The following is a 21,354-nucleotide window of genomic DNA, read 5'->3' on the forward strand; positions in this document are numbered from 1 at the left end:
ACAACAGGAGGGAAGGGCAACTTGGACTAGGAGGGAGAAGACTTTCTGTCTTTTCACACTAAGGAAAATCATGAGCACTAACTTAAAATCTACTGAAAATCAGCTTTACACAGCAGGTAAAAAAAAAGATGAAATAAACTGAGCAAGTGCCAAATAGAATACTGGTAATGTGTTAATCCATCAACATTAGGTGTGTAGGAACACAATAAATCTTGGACCATGTGAATAATGTTCAAGAATGTATTTTTGAAAGGATTTAGATTGCCTTGAGCAACCTTCATGTTCACTGCTTGCTTTTGCTTTCTTATAAAACAAAAAGGTGCATAATTAATTGGAAAACTAAGATACCCAAAATTAACAAAGGAAAATATTTTTTTCCACTGCAGTAAAATGCAGAACTTGCTGCCCAGGTCTGCGTGTCCTTGAGCGGTGGCTCCAAGGACAGACCCCCTTGCATATGCCTTATTATCCTCCCTCCTGGCACCTTCAGCCCATCCCTGTGCACGCAGGACCCAGGTGGCCCATCTTGCCACATCTGCGGCGGTTTCCTTCAGGCAAACTGCGAGTCCTGCGTTCAGCAGCCACGGCAATAAGGTGCACACAGACCTAGAGGTACCTGCTGACCAGGGTTCCTGCTGAATCTCCCTGGCACCCCGCATTTCCGTGTTCACTTCAGTGATATTTTTAAAGCATAGAAGGCTACTAAATGACAATGTTGACCAGGAAGTTACCGACTATAACGAGCTCTTCACAGTGTCACTTGTTTTCTCATTTTCTCACTTGTGCTCAGCTTTACGAAAAAATGTCAGCAGTTTTTTTTTTCCCCCCAAAAGCATGTGATTTTAAAGCTTTTTACCTTACTGGACAGAACTTGTTTCTGTCTGAGAAAAAACAAAGATTTTAGATTTATGAAAAATAAACAACAGTACCTTGAAATCATGAATTAGATTTCTAAGCTGGTAAAGGCTGTAGCAGTCCTGGCTCTTCACAGGTGCGAGGAAGCTGTTTGTATCAGCAAGAAATCTGCTGAGGCTCCGCAGGGAACTCCTGAAGAGCTGCCATTGACTCACAAGTCCGTCGATATCTTTCTTCCTCTGCTGAACCATCCGGATAACATTCTGCCACTGCTCTTTCAGCAATGTGAGCTTTGAAATAAACTCTGTTCTGAGGATGGCAAGTGTTGAGTGTTAATATATTTTGACCCCGAGGCTATATTTTACAATAATTGTGATGGATTCCCATTTGCAATATTGTGCTCCAATTACAACACCCAACTACACAAAAAGCCCTATGCAGCTCTAAACTCAGCCCTCCTTCCTGTATTCCATCTTTCAAGTAATCAAAAAAACACTTTTACATGACACAAGAATGGATAATGCTGCGTCTTTCTTGCTGTTGTGGTAGAGCAGCATATATAGCACAGCAATCACAGAAACAATATGCACTAAACATTTATCTGAAGAAGAAGGTGGTCGATGCAAGTGAGACAAGATCTCCAATTCTCTGCAAAATTGATCTGTGCTTTTACCATCATCGTATATTACAGCAGTGGGACCTAACTGCAAAGTGAAAAGGCTCTGTGTTGTTATTGAACCCATTCAAGCAGTTTTTGGCCCCTCCTACAACATGGTTGGGTGATCCAGCAGATCTAGCTGGAGTGGTTACGCCAACTCTGGCAGAGAGGGGCAATGTCCTTGCAGCACAAGTGCCTGAGGCAGTTGAACCTCTGCTCACAAATATTGCTGCTTCTCACTCTACATGATTAAGAGAAAAGTATAAGATGATACTGATAAAGAACAGGTTTAGCTCCCATATGTTTTGTGTGGCTGATGACTCAATGCCCTGCTGTGTGTGCCAGGGGCAACATGAACAGTCTCACACCTCTGCAGTTTAAAAAGTAGAGAGATTTAGGAAGAGAGAAAAGATTCTTCATATGCAGCATCTGTATTACCCTCTGTAAGAGGGGGGCTTCTCCGTCACAGTTACAGTTTCCACAACTGCAGGGAAGCAGTAGATACGGAAGCCTCCTGTTCAGGAGCAATTATTTTTGTTAGGTAGAGCATCCAGTTACTATCCAAAATGCAATCTGGCCAGGACATCTGTGTTTCTTTCTCATTGCACCTCCTCACACTTTTGCAAAATGAACCAGAGGGTTATTTAAAGAGTGAACCCAGTCAAGAATTTGTGTTTATGTCCTCATGACAGCAAAGATTCATACCATCTCCAAATAAGGGAGCACATTCACTGAATTATCAGGATCTTAGGGAGAAAAACAAATAATTACCTTTTCTCTGCTTCTCCAGTTTCCAAGGAGAGTAGAACTTTTGCTATGATAGAATTAAATATCTGCTGATTTATGGAAATCTCAGTTTGCAGCATCTGAAAATACCATGAGAACAAAAGTTTTAACTATTCACTGAACAATTTTTGCTATGAAAGCTGGTTCTGCTCCTCTCAAGTGACAGATGTATTTAGTTTTAAATACTGAAAGCTCTATTATTTTCAAGTGCTAGTGTCAAATACATTCTAAAAGATTCTACACTTTTTGGATACCAGAAGGAACTTGCACATATGTGATGACAGAACCCACCAGGAGCTGTATGTTGCAGGTAATCTGAAGCCTGAAGTTTGTGGGACTCATTCATGAGAAACAAAATCTAGACAGAAACCCATTGAAAAGGTATAAAAAAGCTACATATAAGGGTGAATTTACTCTATCACAATGAGCAAAAGTTTATTCTATAAATAATTTCATTGCAATGAATGGAGAGGTCTAAGTAAAAGAGAGAAAATAGCTTTCTATGGATCCTAACGAATATCACTGACATGCAGGGACTTAACCCCCTGTGGAACTGGCAGCAGTACCTCAGGTAGTGTGAAGCTCTGGTCCACTGTGGCAGCACAAAGCTCACCCTAACAGATGTTTAGCATTTACCACTTGATTTTTTTTTCTGTATTTTGGTTGGTTTTCCATCCCCCAACCACCAGGACAAAGTCTACAGAGAGACACTTTGCTTAGAATTGCATCCACATGCTACTGCTCGCATGCAACGTGCCTTCTCCTCTGGATGGATGCTGTCATGCGTGTGTGAAGCACCGTCTCTAACAAACAGTAAGAGTTTGGAAAATACCAGTGAAACAGATTTCCACCAAAATTTAACAACTGGTCAAAATGGAAATATGCTGTGAAAACGTTTTGTTTTAAATACATTTCTTTTAGAAACTGGTAAGGTCCCTGTCAGATCACCAGCAAACTGCCCAGCTAGTTGCCACGTCTTCAGGTGAGTAACCTCAGGGTTGGAGAAATCCAGAACTTCAACGACACAACACTTGAGGATGCACTCCTAAAGGTTTGATCCCTACAAAAAGGGATCCATCCATTTTGGAAGAGGATTTCACATTTCACTATTTTCCTCTGAATAAGTACAAGGCCACATTTCAAGAGTGAAATGCTCTGTAAAACTCTGTCAGATCTACTTTCAAAAGGCATAGTATTTTCTAGATGTTTTCCCCCACCTTCATCATTCAAGAAGATGCTTCAATCTTTAGTTAGCTTTACCTCATACACTCTCTGTTGCTCCTGTAGTTCTTCAAACCGTCCTGGAATATTTGTTTTTAAGGCTTCTTTCATTTTTTCTAGGAATTTCATCCAGTTTTCACATTTCTGAAAGAATTTCTTTTCATCATTTTGAGCTCCCTCAAGTATACTGTAAAACAAAAGAAGTCATCAGATACTGTTGTGTTGGTGCTTGTTTTTCTGGGTGTGTTTGCATATGGTCTAACGTGGTGGTTAGTAATACTAACATAACAGGGTTTTGCTTGGCACTTTGCTACCTTCTTCCCCTGTGAACATCCAGGTTTTTCTTCAAGTGACTTGGAATACAAATAGCCACTGAATAACTTGGAGTAAATTGAAAGGGCAGGAATTCAACTTGGAAACCCCCTGAGAAAGCTGAGAACAGACTGCAAGGCTTCCCGTGCTTTAATTTGGTTTGGATTTTCCTCACAGAAAAGCCAATGGTTAGTAGTGGTATTTGGTTTGCATCGCAGACCTGCAGCGTTCCAGAGCAGCTGCTGTTTTCTGACTCCACTGCCGAGTCAGGCTCTGCATCTTCTTCAGGGTGAAGTCACTGAGCGGCAGTTTAATGCTTGCTTCATTCAAACTCTCTATGCTGGGAGAAAGTGCAGCAAGCTCCAGTGTGTGATTCTGGAAGTAAAAAAAAAAAATTGCAAAAAATTTACAGCCTTTCTTTCCGTTCAAAGCAATAAAGAAGCCTCTTCTGTAGGAAGCATCTGAATGTTATGCATCCAAAATGCTAACCCAAAAAACCCCAACATTTCTCTGCTAACTTCAAAGAATATAGGAAACAAAAAGGTCACAATTCCCTTACATAGGGCCTAATTTTCCAACAGTACTGAACAGATACTCAAGAGCTGGTATGTGCAGATTTACCTTGTAGCCTATGTTGAGGGAAACAGGGCAGCTCCAGAGCAAAGCTGGGGGAAAAGATCTCCCATCAACCCCAGATCTACGTGAGCTTCCTCCCCCCCAGGCAGACATTTGGCCTGCTATGCACACCTAGAATTTTTATGAACTTAAATCACTGCTTTTTGTGTTTTGGATGAGATTATAGTTACTCTGTAACTATGATTCTTAGGACAGAAATTGTTTGAAATAGGTGAGAGTTGGTATCCTACAGACACTTAAATCCTGAGTATGTATCGTTTTGTACTTGGGAATTCAAACATACCAAGAGCAATTCCGAGTTGTCTGTTTCTCCCTCTAGACAGAGACTATCGAAGGTGTCTGTGCAATTCTTGACGTGATCCTCCAGCGTTTCCAGGCACTTCTTGAAATCCTCCAGTTGTGAAAGATTGAACTAGAGTGAATATTGCATATTTACATTAATTACGATTTATTATTCAGCCATATATACATCCAGTATACAAAAAAAAAGAGCAATAAGGGGTTATCATCAGGAAAACAAACAGACATTAAATCCAAATTCCAATGTATTCATAACTCGGCAATTGAACTTTTTCAGTTTGTGCACTGGATAAGGGGAAAATTTAAGCCGAAGCAGAGAACAAGAAATTTAATCTCTAAATCCTGAGAGACTCCTCTATCTGGATGGAATAGGGGCATCTGTGATACCTTTTTGTAGCCTTGGGCTGTTTGATTTATTGTGAAATTGGAAAGACAGAACTTAATTTATCAGAGCGAAGGAACTTGTGAAAATGAGCTTCCCTTGAGCTGCATGCAGGGGCTGCTCCCATGTGCCTACAGCTCAGGCGGTGCAGGTTGCATCAGCTCCGTGCAGAAAAATAACTGGGGCTGGATTTCAAATTCTTTATTCACTATGTTGGTTTCTTTGGGTCAGGGAGAAGAACAAAAATTAAACTACACATCTCTAAGAACACTGAAACAGCAAAAAAATCATAAGGAATGAATAGCAAAAATTGGTTTGGGGAGAGAGACAGTTCTGTGGTAATGCTGCAGGGTTACACCAGAGAAAATGATTACGCAGAAATGAAATTTTTCACAGAGTGAGAAGTTCACAGGGAATATGAGAAAATTGTTATCTTCATAAAGATCTGGCTTCCAGCCATTGCATTGTGTTGGTAGATGGAGTCATAAATAGAGCTGGCTGAAAATTTCTTGATGAATTTACTTTAGAACAGAACAATTCATTTAAACCAGACTTTTTCACAGGAACAGATTTGTTTTACGTAAGTAAATGTAGAGCAGTACATTTGCTTGGTAGCTTTCTCAGGAATACCTGCACAGAGGGGAAGTCAATCCCACAGCTCTCCTGTGAGCGGAGCATCATAGGGGGAAACCTGGATCCAGGTCCCTCCTTACTCTGCCCAAACAGGCATGTAAATCTGGTCTTCAAAATTACATCAAATTACAACAGTTTTTGCTTGGTTTTGGGCCAGCACTGTGCCCTTGTGGCCAGGAAGGCACATGGCATCCTGGGGTGTATTACAAGGGGGGTGGTCAGTAGATTGAGAGAGGTTCTCCTTCCCCTCTACTCCGCCCTGGTGAGGCCTCATCTGAAATATTGTGTCCAGTTCTGGGCCCCTCAGTTCCAGAAGGACAGGGAACTGCTGGAGAGAGTCCAGCGTAGGGCAACAAAGATGATTAAGGGAGTGGAGCATCTCCCTTATGAAGAAAGGCTGAGGGAGCTGGGTCTCTTTAGTTTGGAGAAAAGGAGACTAAGGGGGGACCTTATTAACATCTATAAGTATATAAAAGGTGAGTGCCATGAGGATGGAGCCAGGCTCTTCTCGGTAACAATGACAGGACAAGGGGTAATGGGATCAAGCTGGAACACAAGAGGTTCCACTTAAATTTGAGAAGAAACTTCTTCTCAGTGAGGGTGACAGAGCACTGGCCCAGGCTGCCCAGGGAGGTTGTGGAGTCTCCTTCCCTGGAGACATTCAAAACCCACCTGGACATGTTCCTGTGTGACCTCACCTAGGCGTTCCTGCTCTGGCAGGGGGATTGGACTGGATTATATTCTGAGGTCCCTTCCAATCCCAAACATACTGTGATACTGTGCACTCTTATCAAAGCAAACTGAAGCCCTCAGTTTTTTATCCAAAGCAGAGCTGTGGAAGTTTACAACTTACTTTTAAGTACATGGAATACGTTTTCTAACCTGTAATCATCTGAGGGTTCTGTACTGCCTGACTGTATTAGGTCCACTTACAAAGGCTTGTTAGAGCAACACAAAGAGGTAAGAAGGATGAAACCCTTCCTTCATCTGTCCCTCTGGCTTCATGCATTATTTTTTTTACACAGTTGATCATACTGTTCAGCTTTATTTTACTGAAATTACATTTCAATTCAAGAACGACAGGGTTCTAGTGAACAAGTTACCTCACACTGACAGCTAATTTAATATTTTAAAAAATACCTCAAGTTCATCTAACTTCCTCTGCAACATCTTTTCCAAATAGTGTGCTCTCTGGAGTGGCTGCAGCTTCTCCAACAGAATGGCTTGTGCAGCTGTCCCAGCCTGCTGTTTTATCTGATCAGCCAGCAAAGACATCTGGGCATGGCATCCTGCTATGTTTTGAAGGCCATGCTGTAAATTCTGATGAGAGAAGGAGAAAGAAAAAAAGAAGTCAGCAAAAGAATCAGATCATCATTCATGTGCCACTTTCATTTAGTATCTTTTGTTGCTGTAACTAAGCTCTTTTTGTTGATCTCCTCCGGGAGCCTAATTCAGCTATGGTGAAAGCTTCAGTCTCTTACTCAGAGGATAATGGGAATCGCATCCACTGACTCCAGTGCTGGGAAAGCACAGTTCGAAGTTCAATGGAACACCAGTGACTTTGGGCAGCAGGGTACTACTGCTACAGAGCAGATCAGGGAGGGAAATCAGAATATCCCTCTCTACAGAATGGATTTGCACTGGCAGATGGAGAAACTGGGCCATGCTATCAGATAAGAAATGCTATTGTTGTTACACACATTCCAGTACTTTGGATCCCTTAGTGACTGAGGACGATGGGTTTGGTTTTATTTATTCCCCTTTACTACAGAAATGATGCTATATTTAAACTCTAAAGGCAGTACAAGAATAAAGGGAGTAATTTTATATTTGTTCAATGTTTTGACCTGGACAAGGAATAGCATCTTGAAATGTACCTATTTCTAGAACTGTCAATTACTTCTAGCCATGAAACTCCCTGGATTTGTCACTGTATATTGTCTTTTCCGTGATTAATGAACAAAGACTTGTGATTGACAGCAAAGAACAGACACGTTTCCCTAAAAAGCAAAATAGCTCTTTGTTCCTGACCCCTGTCTTTGGAATGGATCATATTGTAAACTGCCGCTTCAGCCATTTAGTAAAAAATCCAATTTGGTTTCTTACTCTCTACACAGGACTTTAATTTAATGTGGCAACAGAGTTCCATAAAACCATAATCAGGTTCTATAAAACCCTACAGGAAAAGATCAGAGTGATTAAAATACAGTTTTGTAATGCACATCTATTTTCAAACACACGTAATTCAAATGCCATACCACTGATCCCCGTTCTTCTAACTCACCACTTTCAAAAAACACAATAAATTCCGTGTGTCCTACTTGCACATACCAAGACAGGACCTATGGTGCTAATGGCACTCTAGTGTCCATGCCTTGCTTACTAGGTACAAAACACTTCCCCAAAACTTCCAGAAAATGTGATGCCTTTTTGCTGACATACTGATGAATTAATGTCACAGTCATTAATAGATCAGAAGAAAGTGAAAATGTTTGGGTCTAAGTTTTGCTGCTGTCAGTTTTCTTTGACACGTGAAGAAATACATGAGCTCTCTTTCCCATAATGTAAAGTTTCTTAACTGGCCACATGCAAAATAGAGCACTTTGGGCTCCTTCCCATGTGGCTAGAGGTTCATAAAGCATGATGAATCATTGCTCTGTCCTGAAATAAGGATTATTATATTTCTTCATTGCAGTCTGAATAAACCAAAAGTGTCAGAACCTAACGACAGCTCTGCTGTCTAGAGAGTCAAATGTACCCTTGTGGTCTCAGCATGAGATCTCATTTGCCTAAAGTCAGAAGCATTTAGAATAATCTAATAAGCTCGGAAATCTGTGAACTTATCAGAGAGGCCAAAAAAAAAAAGTACCAAATCCAAATGAAACCAATTTGAAGCCTGTAGAGGACTTCAAGATGGTTCTGTGTTCTGGAAAACTGGTCTTTTTTCCCCAGCTATTGTTCTAGTAGATACTATCTCTCCTCCCAAGCAGTGTCCCATAAAGTAAATAATTTTTGGTTTAATGATTCCTTCCAAAACAGGCTGTGTTGGTTTAACTACAAGACAGACCTCATTCTTTGTATTGACCAGACAGGGGCAGAGATGGGCTATGATTGCTCCCTTCTGCTCTCTTCTCATCCTATGCTAATTCTAGTCTGCTTTGGTCTCAGGTTCTGGGCAAAGTATTTAAAGGAAATACAAAGGTGCCTGTTAATCGCAAAATCCCACAGATTTTATGTTTTCCACTGACTGAATTTTGGGGAGGAGAGGGGAAAAAAGTGTTCTTTTGATTTGATTCTCAAAAAACAAATCCTGGTTTGTAGCAGGTAACAGAAACATATTAATGTACCTTTATATCCTGTATCCTTTGCTCCAGGGTTTCTATCACGTTATCCTCAGGCACGTGAGCATCCAAGAGCTGAGCGCACTGCTCTTTGTGCTGTTCTAACTTGGCTGCTGCCTCAGTGCATGAAGTATCAAAGGGCTCCCAAAGCTGTAGGGTTGCTTGTGCTGCCCGCAGTTGATCTGTGATATCTTCATTTACCAAGTTCCACCTGCCAACACATCAAAGGATAAGGGTATTTTCCTAGTAGATTCTCCTCCAGAATATGATTTGGTGTAGGATTCCTGTGGGAGCTTCTTTGCATTCATACCCATGTTACAGAAAGCCCGCTGACACAGCACCATTTTGTGCTCTGTGGTCCATCACAAAAAAGGTGGTATCAGCTACTCCCCACACAGGTACCCTTAGACAAGTGAGTCGTATTAATATAGATTTAAAAATCTAACAGTCTTTCAAGTCCTGCCTCAGTAAGTTTTTTGTGATTTTTTTTGCAAGCTTACCTAGTCTGTGCCTCTGTGCACTTCTGTTCAATAATCTCTGCAAAGGAGGGGGAGCAGCTCTTCTTCAGGTTACTGGCAGCAACCTGGAGCTTCGCCCAACTTTCTTCACTGTTCTCTGATTCATCTTGAAGAGACTGCAACATGGATTATTACAATTAGTTGTGGAGATTAATGACCTAAGTAGAGCTTTCTCTATAGATTGGTAGGAATACGGTAGCAATAATGCCACGTTTGCAGCACAGATTAAAATATTTGTGAAAAATATAACACTTGATTCTAAAACTTAGGAAGCTAAAAGAAAAGTGAAATTGTTCAAGTTTAAAAAAAAAACATTCAGAAGGCCTATTTTAAACTGGTCGTTTATTTACTCTTAAAGAAACAGCACATTTAACAAACCCACAGCTTTGAACTGAATGAATTAATTCACTAGAAACCAAAAATGTTCTTATTTTAAGCCGCGGTTTCAGGGAAATCTGTATTGGCAGTAAAGCTGGCTTGACAGCTCCTGTGCCTGGCTGTATGTTCCCTGTCCTGAAACAGGCAGTTGCAGAACCCTGATCCACATTAGAAATACAGAGGGTGATGGAAAGAAGGAGTTCAGAAGGTGCCCAGTACCATCAATTTATTACATGCCCCATGTGAGGGTAGAAAACGCTTATGCAGGTTTTACTGCCAAGAGACACGCACCCAGGATTCACAGCCTCAGTCTGGCCTGCACCACTTTTGATATAACTTGAACATAAACCAGACCTTATTTACACTGAAACAGGGAGTGTTTACACAGCCTTTCAACACCTGTTTAAAGCCAGCTAAGGTGATTTTAGCCATATCTGTAAAAATGTTGCAACGTGGGATCAGCCTGGCAGCCTGCTCTAGATTCCCCACTCAGGCCCTGTAAAGCCAAGCTGCACAGAGAACTCCAGCTCTCTGAAGGGCAACTGAAGAGCTTACTTGGTGCTGGACGAATCAGAAACACCAGGCCTGGGCATTCCCCTGCTCTTCCTCGGGGCTGCTGCATCCACCAAACCCAAGCCACAGCTTTTGGGAAGGGGAATCCTGGGCCCTGGACCTTTTATCCGGTGCCATTTATATATGGAAAGATCCTTTATGCAAATATCACTTTGATGCAAAATGTGTCAGTACAGTGGCTGGGCCACAGGACCCCAAGGGGAGTGTTTAAATCACAGACTTAAAGACATGGTCCCTTCACCAATTTTCTCCTGGGTCCCCTTCATTTCTGCACCAAGTCCCAGCATTGATGCACAGGCATCTCCTTCTAGGTTATGGCACAGCCTTATGGCAGGACATTTTCCTGGGAAGAGCAAGAGAAGGGGCAAATTTCCTTTTAAACAATGAGCAGAGAACCAACATCTTTCACTTGAACGGTGAGTAACCTTTAAGCAAACACATCCGGAGATGACATTAGGTTTTCCTTTACCAGTTGTATTTTCAGCCAAACTTCCCGCTGTCCTTGTGGATTAGACATGGACTGAGGAGACATTAGCATGAAGGATGGTGGTGGAGTGGACATGTCCATCTGGACTTTGTAGGGTAAGGGACCATGAGGACCTGGTGCTTCATATGAGGGTGCATGTGCAGAAAACTAAAACGTCAAGGGATCTTTGCAACCCTGAAATGGAGGCTCTGCTAACCCACAGAAAAGCAGACATGGTCGCAGTTGTACTCATCTCTTGAACTTTGGTACCTAAATTGCACCGAAGTTGAACTTATGCACTAAATAAAGTAAAAAGTCTAAAAATAGTCCTTAGTGCCTCCAGAGATAAAAAAATATACATATATTCCACTGAGCTCAACAGCACTAAACTAAAGAGCAAGTTGCTCAGATACATTTTTCTGTCTTTTTTTGCAGTGGAGTTTGTTAAAAGGCACGGAAGGAAGGACAGAAATAAGACAACTTCAGTAGAGTTACCTGGAGAGTTTTGACCTGTTTTTTCAAAGCTTCCAATGACATCACAGAAGGTTTGCACTGCTCTATGCAGTACAAATATCTTGTCGTCATCACGCTGACTTCTGCATAAACTTCGTCATATACTCTCCACTGCTCCAGTATTGACTGCATTGAGGTCTTGAGCTCTGAAACCTGTAAACAAATCACATTTGTTACTATTTCTTGGGTAGTCCTGACAAAAATTACCTTTAAATCGATGTAAAAATCTAAGCTCAGTGCTCACTCTGTGATAATCCACAAGAATTTTACAAGTTAGAGTATTTTCCTACTGGGTAAGGAATTGTGTAGGTTTCAAACCAAGCAGTTTAACAGTATTTAGAATAAAGTATAAGAATTTACTGGAAATAAAAATTCAACCAGAGTTCAAGATAGCACAATTCTGTCAGCCACAACTCCAGAGCACCCCAAAAACAAGAGAGTACTGAAAAAATGAACTCCTTATTCCTTCCTGCCAAAATCCACCTGAAGTGGGAAGAAGTTGATCTTCCTAGGAAGCAGATAGTTTGATCCACAGATCAAGTTTCATTTTAAAGAAAATTTGAACAGAAATTGTTTTGTATGGAAAAGAGGCCACTACAACAACCTGGAGAGCTATCGTCCCTTTTATGACATTGTGCTGTAATAATGCAGGCCCACCTGAATCACAGTCTAGGAACTTCACGATTCTCTTATGAAATTAAATCATGGAGGTCCTTTTTGTTTTCTGTATCTTTTTTTATTATTACAGCCATTTAACCTATATGGGGGCAAGCGTGGTTTCTGTTTGCCACATACTCCTAGACATTGCAAACAAAACCCCACAGTCCTCCTTCAGTGTGATTTGTCACTTTTATCCTTGTGCATCAGTTAAGTACATAAGGCGTATCCTGGGTTCATGTAGTTCAATATCTATTTTCAGTCACGCCAGTTCCTGATGCTTCGAGAAAAGCATGAAAACTAGGCAAAGAAACAAGCATCTCTCCATGGGACTTGGCAAAACCAGATGCCAGATTCCATCTCTGACTACGCATCCACACAATGGAAGATGAAAACTTTTATGCACCATAGTTCACCCTAAACAGACTGCATAGATCATTGTATCCTAGTTCCAGGCGCACAGGAGCTGATGGATTAATCATCCCTGTTCTCATTTGAATCATGGTATAGGTGGGAGGAATCTCTGATTGCTTTTCGTAGCCTGTAGCTAATTACTGCCCACACAAGGAAGATGGAAAGACATCGTGCTCATGAAATGTCTCTGGGCCACAGACTCACAGTCTTGAGATCAACCTACGGACAACACGATCATGGTATCACAGCTCCTCAGACCTATATTTGAAATCCCAGCCTAGCTCTGCTGAGAGCAGTCACTCGTACGAAGAAAGCTGCACTCGGTGTTTCATTGCACATGCAGATGATGAAGCTATAAGAACACTCTGCAGTTTGTAAGTTTGATGCTTAGGTCATGAAAATACTAAAATTAATATGAACCATGGTGACTGTAAGAAGAAAAAACACGAGGCTGTCAATCCTACAAATTTATATCCCCAGCTCCACAGTGGAAGCAAAAACTTCATCAAGTACACACAGAGAAATTTCTCTGCTTTCTTGCTAAGAAACAGCCACATCATTTCTGTTGAAACTTAAACCAAGAAGCAGCAGACCCACCCTGGACTGACACCTCATGTGGAAGAGTTCAAGCAAAAGGGTTCAGGTTTCACAAGGTTTTAAGGAACAAGAGCAAGGCATTTATAACAAACAGTGTAAGGGAATCTTTACTGTAAACACAATCACTGCATCACATATAATCCTCTTCAGTATATGGTTATTTGTTGTCACAAATTTAAATCCATTAACATACTCATATTTTCTGTGCCTAACAATTACATCTAGATGAAAAAGATCAGTTCCAAGTATAAAGATAACATAATTATAAATGCAAACTTCTGGGAGTCAATGTGCATGGGAAACCATTCTGCCAGACTCTTCCTGAAGCTACTGGAACCTACATGGGATGTGAGGACTGCAAAAGCCATCCAGGTGTGTGGATGGAAGAGCAACTGGGAGATGGAAAAGCTGCAGTGAGAACAGGACAGGAGCAGGCAGCTTCCACCAGTGTCCTACAGGGAAGAATGACTATTGAAAGAGAAGCAGATCAAGAAAGAGAGTTTAAGGTTTTCATTTTCAACTTGACAGAAAAACAGCAGTGCTATTTCTTTGTTTTCTTAAGCTGCAGATGGGGGGCTGTCCCTCCTCTCCTGTATTCAAAGTGCTTCAAGATCAGACTTTTTTTTGTCAATCAGCCTTGGAAATACCTTAATTTACATTAAAGACTTAAAAGGAAGCCCTTAGGAAGGTTACGATTAAGAATTAGGAATACTTCGCCATCCCATGAAGAAGATTAATAACACCAGTGGTTAAGAATATGTAGAGAAGAAAATTTGAACACAAAAAGAGCTTTTACCTGGCTTGCAATGCTGTCCATCATTTCACGGAGCTCTGCTACCCTGACAGACAGGGCTTCTGGGGTTTGTTCCACACCACTATTCAAAGCCAAACTCTGTTTGAGCTCATCAAGAGTTTCGGATTTAGTTGCGAGTTGATTTTCTAGCTCCTAAATTAAAAATGGGAAAAAAAAAAAAACCACCCAAAAAAGAAGGCTAAATATGGTCTTTTAATGAGAACATAGGAAAAACCTTCCGTGTGAGGAGCTTAGACAAACCTTCCTTCTTTAAAACCAATTCTATGTAAGCCATGAAATACCATCACCACTGTTTGAATGACAGCGGCTGCTTTAGGTAGTCTTCTGCAGTAGAGCTAAAATCAGCCCATTTAGTGACAGCATGAACACTGGACATCATGCTTGGGAAGGAAATCATCAGGAGCTAATTCCTCAGCCGCCATGAAGGTCTTTTGGTACCAGATGCAAGAGCTTTTCTATTAATGCAGCTGAACTTCCCGGGCAGGCTAGCATTTGGGTCCTCCTCTGCTCCAGCAGACAAAGGTAAGATAGGAACTGATTTTGTAATATGAGAGTCCCCGACATCCTGCTTGTCCTCTTAGTCAGAGGCTTTCTCCCATGGGAGAAACCCCACTGAAATCAATGAGATGCCTGGGAGAATAACTTCTCACCTAACACAATCAGCAAGATTATAAACTAGTCTTGACATGCTGGGGAAAGCTCAGCAATAATTTCTTCACAACATGAGTAAACGTCCATACACCCAATGGGCTGTAACATTTTCTTATAATACTACACTGAAAAGTCACGAACTTTATTTCCCCCACTTACTGTCCCTAAAACATTTGCAAATTTGGACCTTGTTTTTATTGAGCAAATCAATTCTAATGAAACATTTTAGCCACCTGCATCCTAGCACTGTACCTTGCTGTGAGCAGGTTAATGTTTTAGTCAAAGATACCCTGTGTCTTTCTTCCATTCCGGCCCCTCAACACATTTCAGAGTGCTTCAGAAAGCCAAGCAACTCAGTGTGTAACAGAGCACTCTAGGCAATAAAAGCAGCCTACTACAGGAGAGAGACACGTAACCATGGCAATGAAAGAACAAATATTCCACATTAAAAAAGCAGAGAGAGAACACTGTACTGAATGAAAACAGCAGACTGTCAGAGTAATAGGAGCCAATTATTAGCTGGCTGCACCTGTACTAATTTTGAGGGAGCTGCTGCCTAGAAATACACCACAAAACCAAAGGACACCCAGATTATTGAGGCTGGTCTAGAGAGATTACATTCTACGGCAGGAACAGAGAGAGTTGCTATTTTTCCAAATGGGACTGTGCAGTTTCCTCAACATTTGTACCACAGAGCTCTTCAAACTAATGGAATCGGTAGCTTTTGGCATGGCTGTGTTGAACTTAAAAACTACTTCTTTTGTAGGCATCTCAGAATAAGATTCACAGTATTGTTGCACAACACTCCAAATACCACAGAACAACAGCAGATGCTTCTTCAGTAGGAGAAAAAAAACCCATAAAATAGTAACCCACTATTAAAAGTGGCTGTTTATCACCTGAATTTAACACGCTTTAATTAAAATTTCATTATAGTATTCTTCTAGGAAATGGTAATTTTCTTTACATTATTTTCCTATTAAAATCTGTGCAGCTGTTTAGTCTGAATTCAGCAAATTGCTAAATGTTTTTTACAATATCACACATATAATGATTTACCTTGCAATCATCTAATGTGTTCTGTGCAGAGATCAGACTTGCCGGGGTTTGTAAAGATCTCAGTCGATCACTTTGAGCTTCCAGCCAGTTGCGTAGAGTCTGTGCTTTGTTCTCATTTTCAGTAATATCCTCCAAAAGGTTTTCCAGGTCTTGTATCTGAAAGTTACAGAACTAGTTTAGCTTACTTAAACCTAGAGGTGGGCAGAAGCAGGGCACCCCTCCATGTCAAAATTTGAGATTACAATATTTACATTGAAAGTACTAGTTAGAGAAAATATTTTTAAAGGGAAAGCTAAGAAGTTTTACTGGTTCTTTAGGATCTGCTCTTTTCCCTGGGAAGGAAACAAGGCAGGGTGGGTTCTGGAGCTGGCAGCCTGCCGACCTTGCAAGTTGGGGTACCCTGGGCTACATGGACACATTCATACAGAGTCTGAAAACCTCATTCTCCATAAAACCCACCAACAAAGTTACTAATAAGGACCTCAAGTCTCCTATCTTCATTCTTGGCCATGAGGATCTGTTAAATCCTAGAATGCCGTCTCTTGAAAATGGTTAAAGAAGATAACTCCCCGCCAAACTGAAATCTCATCATGGAAATTTTCAATTGCACATGAACTGAATTTTCCACTTGAAATTTTTCTGGAAGACTTATAAGTCAGGAAAATTGGGGAATTTTCTGTTTGATCATCAGTCTCTGTATCTGGATTCAGGGAGGGCAGCTTATCCCAAAGCCCTGTAAGTTCAGGAGAGAAACAGAGAAAAAAGAAGAATGTGACGGCAGAGAGATTCGTTCCAGCGGCCTCCTGTTTGCATTTTGGTATCCGAACCTTCCCCTGGTCTTTTCCATATCACATGAATCACACTAGCTTTGCTGGGTGCTGGGGCACACAGGAGTGACAGCTAATTCTGGATGCATGGATTATTTCCAGTATCACTAGAATAAAGTAATTTTGAGGCACTGTCAACAGATTTTCTACAGAGAAACACAGATGATGTGCTGGTATAGTTAGTCTACATGTAGAATTTGCCTGTTAGCTGCTGATCTTCAAAGCACTCCATTGGGAAAGCATATTTAATTACTGCAGAAGGAGGACACAGACACAGAGAAACTCATTTCCACCAATCCAGGAGAGCTGTAGCAGGGCTGGGAACCAATCCTTGCTGTGTCTTTTCCAGCAGGGTCATATGTCCCCATCTGAATACGGCTGTCAACATTACTTACTTAATAATTACTTTTTTGGCAAATCCAACTGCTACAACAGGAAAACGGGTGGTAGCTTAATATATCCCTATTCCTCATTCCCATCATATGGCATGTGGAGGGGCTGTTTACTTTTTGGCGCTGTGTTTGCTGAGCAGGGCCTGGCTATTTATACCAAGCAATGCAGCACCTCCTCTTTCCCACAAACCATCCAGCATTTTCTCCATTACGTTTTAAATGCCTTAACTTCCATGGCATGCAAAGCTTCAACAGATTTCACTAACAGGTTCCCCTGCAGATACTACCCTGAATTCATCCTTTTTCAGCTTTGTCAATATAGGTTGTCTTTGTTGCCATGTCCCTAACTGTATTTTCTTCATGAGGAATCTTATTATTTTCCTTCTCATACAGTCAACTAGGGTAAATCCCAGGCTGTCAACGAAGAGCAGAATTTCTCTATTTTCCCTCCCTGCAGCTTACAGGAGAATTTAACCTCCCAGACCTTGCTGAAGCGTGGATGCCTGCACAACACCTGATGGCTTATGTGCTGCAAGACCACCCCATGGACAGAGAGCAGAGCTCGGGGAATCTCACTGCGTTCAACAGTGTTTGCAGTCTCAGGGAGAGTGGCTGCTTGCAAAGTACAAAGCACTAGCAGTCAATGAGAAAGCAAAGAGAACTCAATCAAACCTTTCTGTTCAGAGACGCCTGCAGCCTGTGCCACCGCAGGTTCATTTCTCCAAGACACTCTGCAAATTCTGTCCTTTCATACCGCTTGCTTTTCACATCACAAGTGCTCATCTGCAAGAGTGACTGGTTAACAAAGTCTACCGTTGACTGTTTAAAGTTCATTTCCATCATATATTCCTGGAGGGGGAGGGAAAGAAGAAGAAAAATGTAAAAAAATTAGTTTGGCACTTTTAATCCAATCAGTTCCAATGATGCTTCAAGGCAGAGTCATGGGACATTCACGGCTTTTTCTGAAACATGGCCTAAAACATTTTTCTGAGAGAGACCTGGCTGTAGGAATAATTCTCAATTTCTACCATTCTGTATCTGTGCAGCTATTTCCATTCACTGAAGCTTCTGCAGAAAATCACTGTCATTGGGTGGGTAGCTAAAGGTAAGGACAGGCTAGTGCCGGAGCAGGGAATATAACCTGGGGTACCAGACCAGTATTTTATCCATTGGACAATACCATCACACAGCCATGGGCCCAGATTAGGCTGAGACCGAGGCCTTCCCACACTCCTGTGACTCACAGACAAGTGCAGACAAGAGCTTGTGTTCCTTTACCAAAATTTTGGTATCAGAATAGAATATTAGAATACCTGGGAGGAAAAAGTATCCTCCAGCACCAGTGTCCTTGCCCACAGAGATGAATGAGAAACTACGTGCAAAGTGAGAATGACACAGAATCATAAAATCATAGAATCATTTTGGCTGGAAGAAACCCTTAAGATCATCGAGTCCAACCATAACCTAAATATACCACTAAACCATGTCCCTAAGAGCCTCATCTATATGTCTTTTAAACCCCTTCAGGCATGACGACTCCACCACTTCCCTGGGCAGCCTGTTCCAATGCCTGACAACCCTTTCGTGAAGAAATTTTTCCTAATATCCAATTTAAACCTCCCCTGGCATAACTCAAGGCCATTTCTTCTCATCCTACCACTTGCTACCTGAGAGAAGAGATCAACACCCTCCATGCTACAGCCTCCTTTCAGGTAGTTGTAGACAGTGATAAGGTCTCCCCTCAGCCTCCTTTTCTCCAGGCTAAACAGCCCCAATTCTTTCCACTGCTCCTCATCAGACTTGTGCTCCATACCCTTCACCAGCCTTGTCACCCTCCTCTGAACCCTCTCCAGTACCTCAATGTCTTTCCTGTAGTGAGCAGCCCAAAACTGAACACAGAATTCAAGGTGGGGTCTCACCAGCACTGAGTACAGGGGACGATCACTTCCCTGGTCCTGCTGGCCACACTGTTCTTGATGCATACCAGGATGTTGCTGTGACTCAAGTGCAGGACCCGGCACTCGGCCTTGTTAAACCTTGTTAAACCTCACACAATTGGCCTCAGCCCAACGATCCAGCCGGTCCAGATCCCTCTGTAGAGTCTTCCTACCTTTGAGCAGATCAACACTCCCACCCAATTTGGTGTCATCTGCAAACTTACTGTATGTACTCAATCCCCTCATCCAGATCATTGATAAAGATTTTAAAGAGAACTGGCCTCAATACTGAACCCTGGATGCCTTTATATTTCAGAAGGTCTTACAGGAAGAAGGGAGGAAAGGGCTCCTCAATGTACCTAGTAACACTCAGAAAAAAGCCCCCAGGAAATACCACAGCAGAGGTATTAAAGCCATAGCTGCTTCCCCATAGGAATTCCTGATCCTCATCCCAGCTTTCTTCTCAGGATAAACATCCCCAAATTGCTGACAAGTGCACAAGGCACACCTGCAAACTGACCTCTAAATCCCCAAAGAGTTAAAAAGAGCACCTCACCTACATGTTCCAACTTTCAAACCCAACTGATACAGACTCAAATGTTATATATCTGCTACACTAAGGCACTTTGAAATAAATACTTACATTGGCATTGCCTTACATGCAGTACCAAAGTGCCTGAGAACTGGAGCTGCAGACTGAGAACTGCTGTCCTGCCTGGGCCTGGGGCACTGCTCGGTAGCTCTGCAAGGGCAGAGCAAAATATGGCTCTGCAGGGATTTGTGGCCTGAGGTTGGGCTTCCTGGCATCTACAGAGGTAAAAGCATGGCTTGAATCCTTCCTGTGCCTGGGGCAATCAGCCTCTGCCACTGGTGCTTTAGCATCTGAACAGAGACAAGAGTCTGCTGCAGCCTCTCGCTCTGCAGGGATGTTCATCTTGTCCCTCTTTCCTAGCATGTTATCTCTTTTGATGAAATATTATATTCAAAACCCCTGTTCTCTAGTTAAATGGATGCTGGTTATGGAGCTCCATTATGAGGTATTCCTTGTTGAAAAGGCAGACTAAAACACAGCACAAACACAGAGTCTTTCTTCCTAAGGAAGCAAAGCTTTCCTGCTCAACACATCTTATAATCTAAATGCAAGAGAGAGAGAACAAGCAAGACAGATGGGACAGCATGAGGAAAAGATGATAGCACAGCAGGCAGTAGCTGTATTGCAGGGTAGGCAGTGTTTTTTTCAGCATGGAAGTGAAAGGTTTTCATAAAGGAAGATGTTAAGGCACATTTGAGACTGTTTGAGGAACCCTCCTGAGAGCAAGGGGAAGGATATGACAGTGCCTGTAGGCTGTTTCCATCCTTGTTACAGACACCATGCAGAAGGCCTGGACTTGCAGCTTCCCATTTACCTTGTACTTCTGAAGGAGGCTTCTGACTTGGGCAGCACTGCATTGTGCATTTATTGGCTCCTCATGTCCCTGCTGTTGTTCCACATGGTCCAGCCAGGTCATTAGTTCAGCAATAGCTTCCCGTGATGAAAGTTTTTCCATCTGAAGCTGGGGGTAAAGCATATAATGAATCCTCTACACTCTGCTTGTTAGAAATATCAAGAAAGGTGACAGCTGTATTTTTAGAAAGGCTCAGGCACTATAATTGCAATTATCAGGGTATGAACTTGAAAGTGAGCCCTGTGCTCCAGGGGGCCATATGACTTAAATTAAAGAGAATTTCAAGAATTCAGACATTTGAAATGAAATTCTTTCTAATTGTAACAGACTTTCAGATAAAACTGTAAAGATGAAAGATACATGTAAAACAGCCCAGGAAGAACACTGCAATAATTAAACTGCAGTACAATATTGGGGATATTCTGAAAGCAAGACAGACAGCTCATTAGGAAAGAGGTGCTTTGTGGGCCTTATACAGCAGCTGCCTGAATCCCAGCAGCAACATTTTAAAGTAATTATTTAGCTTGAACTGAGAGATGGCAGCAGAGTTTCTCCTCACCTGGTGAAGTTTTTCTTGGATGGCCGGGAGCTGTATAATCAGTTCTCCCCATTTTTGCTCAAACTTTGCCAGAGATGACCGAAGCACTGCAGTATCGGCTTGCTTCAAGTGAAAAAGTTGGTTGGCAGTGCTCACCACAAAGGACTTCAAGGAGGATTTGTCATCAACTTCCTTAGAGAATGTCTGAGGTGCACAGGAGAAATTTAAGAGAGAGTCAATATTTATGTATCTATCTATTTAAATAAATAAGACAAACTGCATTTTCAGTCATAGGATGAAAAGTTCAGAAAACCTAAACTCAGCATGTTCTGGCAGCAGGTATGACCTTTTTCTGCCCAGCTTGATACAATGCTGAATATCACATTTTGCTCCACAGGGACTGAGAATATCCCCATCCCCACTTCACACTGCAGTCCTTGAGCCCTTGAGT

At 41.8% G+C, this 21,354-nt stretch overlaps 1 protein-coding gene across 3 annotated transcripts in view; it reads right to left on the reverse strand.

Annotated features, from left to right (window-relative positions):
- SYNE2 (spectrin repeat containing nuclear envelope protein 2) overlaps positions 1-21,354 on the reverse strand; it is a 196,753-nt gene that overhangs the window by 41,636 nt on the left and 133,763 nt on the right. For all 3 annotated transcript variants that reach the window (XM_065838733.2, XM_065838734.2, XM_065838731.2), the window contains exons 83-96: positions 20,925-21,107; positions 20,327-20,473; positions 17,656-17,832; positions 15,765-15,920; positions 14,037-14,186; positions 11,555-11,725; positions 9,625-9,758; positions 9,131-9,335; positions 6,924-7,103; positions 4,752-4,880; positions 4,053-4,207; positions 3,560-3,707; positions 2,285-2,379; positions 930-1,164 (exon numbers count right to left, since the gene is read on the reverse strand). In XM_065838733.2, coding sequence (XP_065694805.1) covers positions 930-1,164; positions 2,285-2,379; positions 3,560-3,707; positions 4,053-4,207; positions 4,752-4,880; positions 6,924-7,103; positions 9,131-9,335; positions 9,625-9,758; positions 11,555-11,725; positions 14,037-14,186; positions 15,765-15,920; positions 17,656-17,832; positions 20,327-20,473; positions 20,925-21,107 — 2,265 coding nt within the window. The remainder of the gene's footprint in view (positions 1-929; positions 1,165-2,284; positions 2,380-3,559; positions 3,708-4,052; positions 4,208-4,751; positions 4,881-6,923; positions 7,104-9,130; positions 9,336-9,624; positions 9,759-11,554; positions 11,726-14,036; positions 14,187-15,764; positions 15,921-17,655; positions 17,833-20,326; positions 20,474-20,924; positions 21,108-21,354) is intronic.

This window comes from Patagioenas fasciata, chromosome 5 (assembly GCF_037038585.1).
Source record: "Patagioenas fasciata isolate bPatFas1 chromosome 5, bPatFas1.hap1, whole genome shotgun sequence".
Taxonomy (NCBI): domain Eukaryota; kingdom Metazoa; phylum Chordata; class Aves; order Columbiformes; family Columbidae; genus Patagioenas; species Patagioenas fasciata.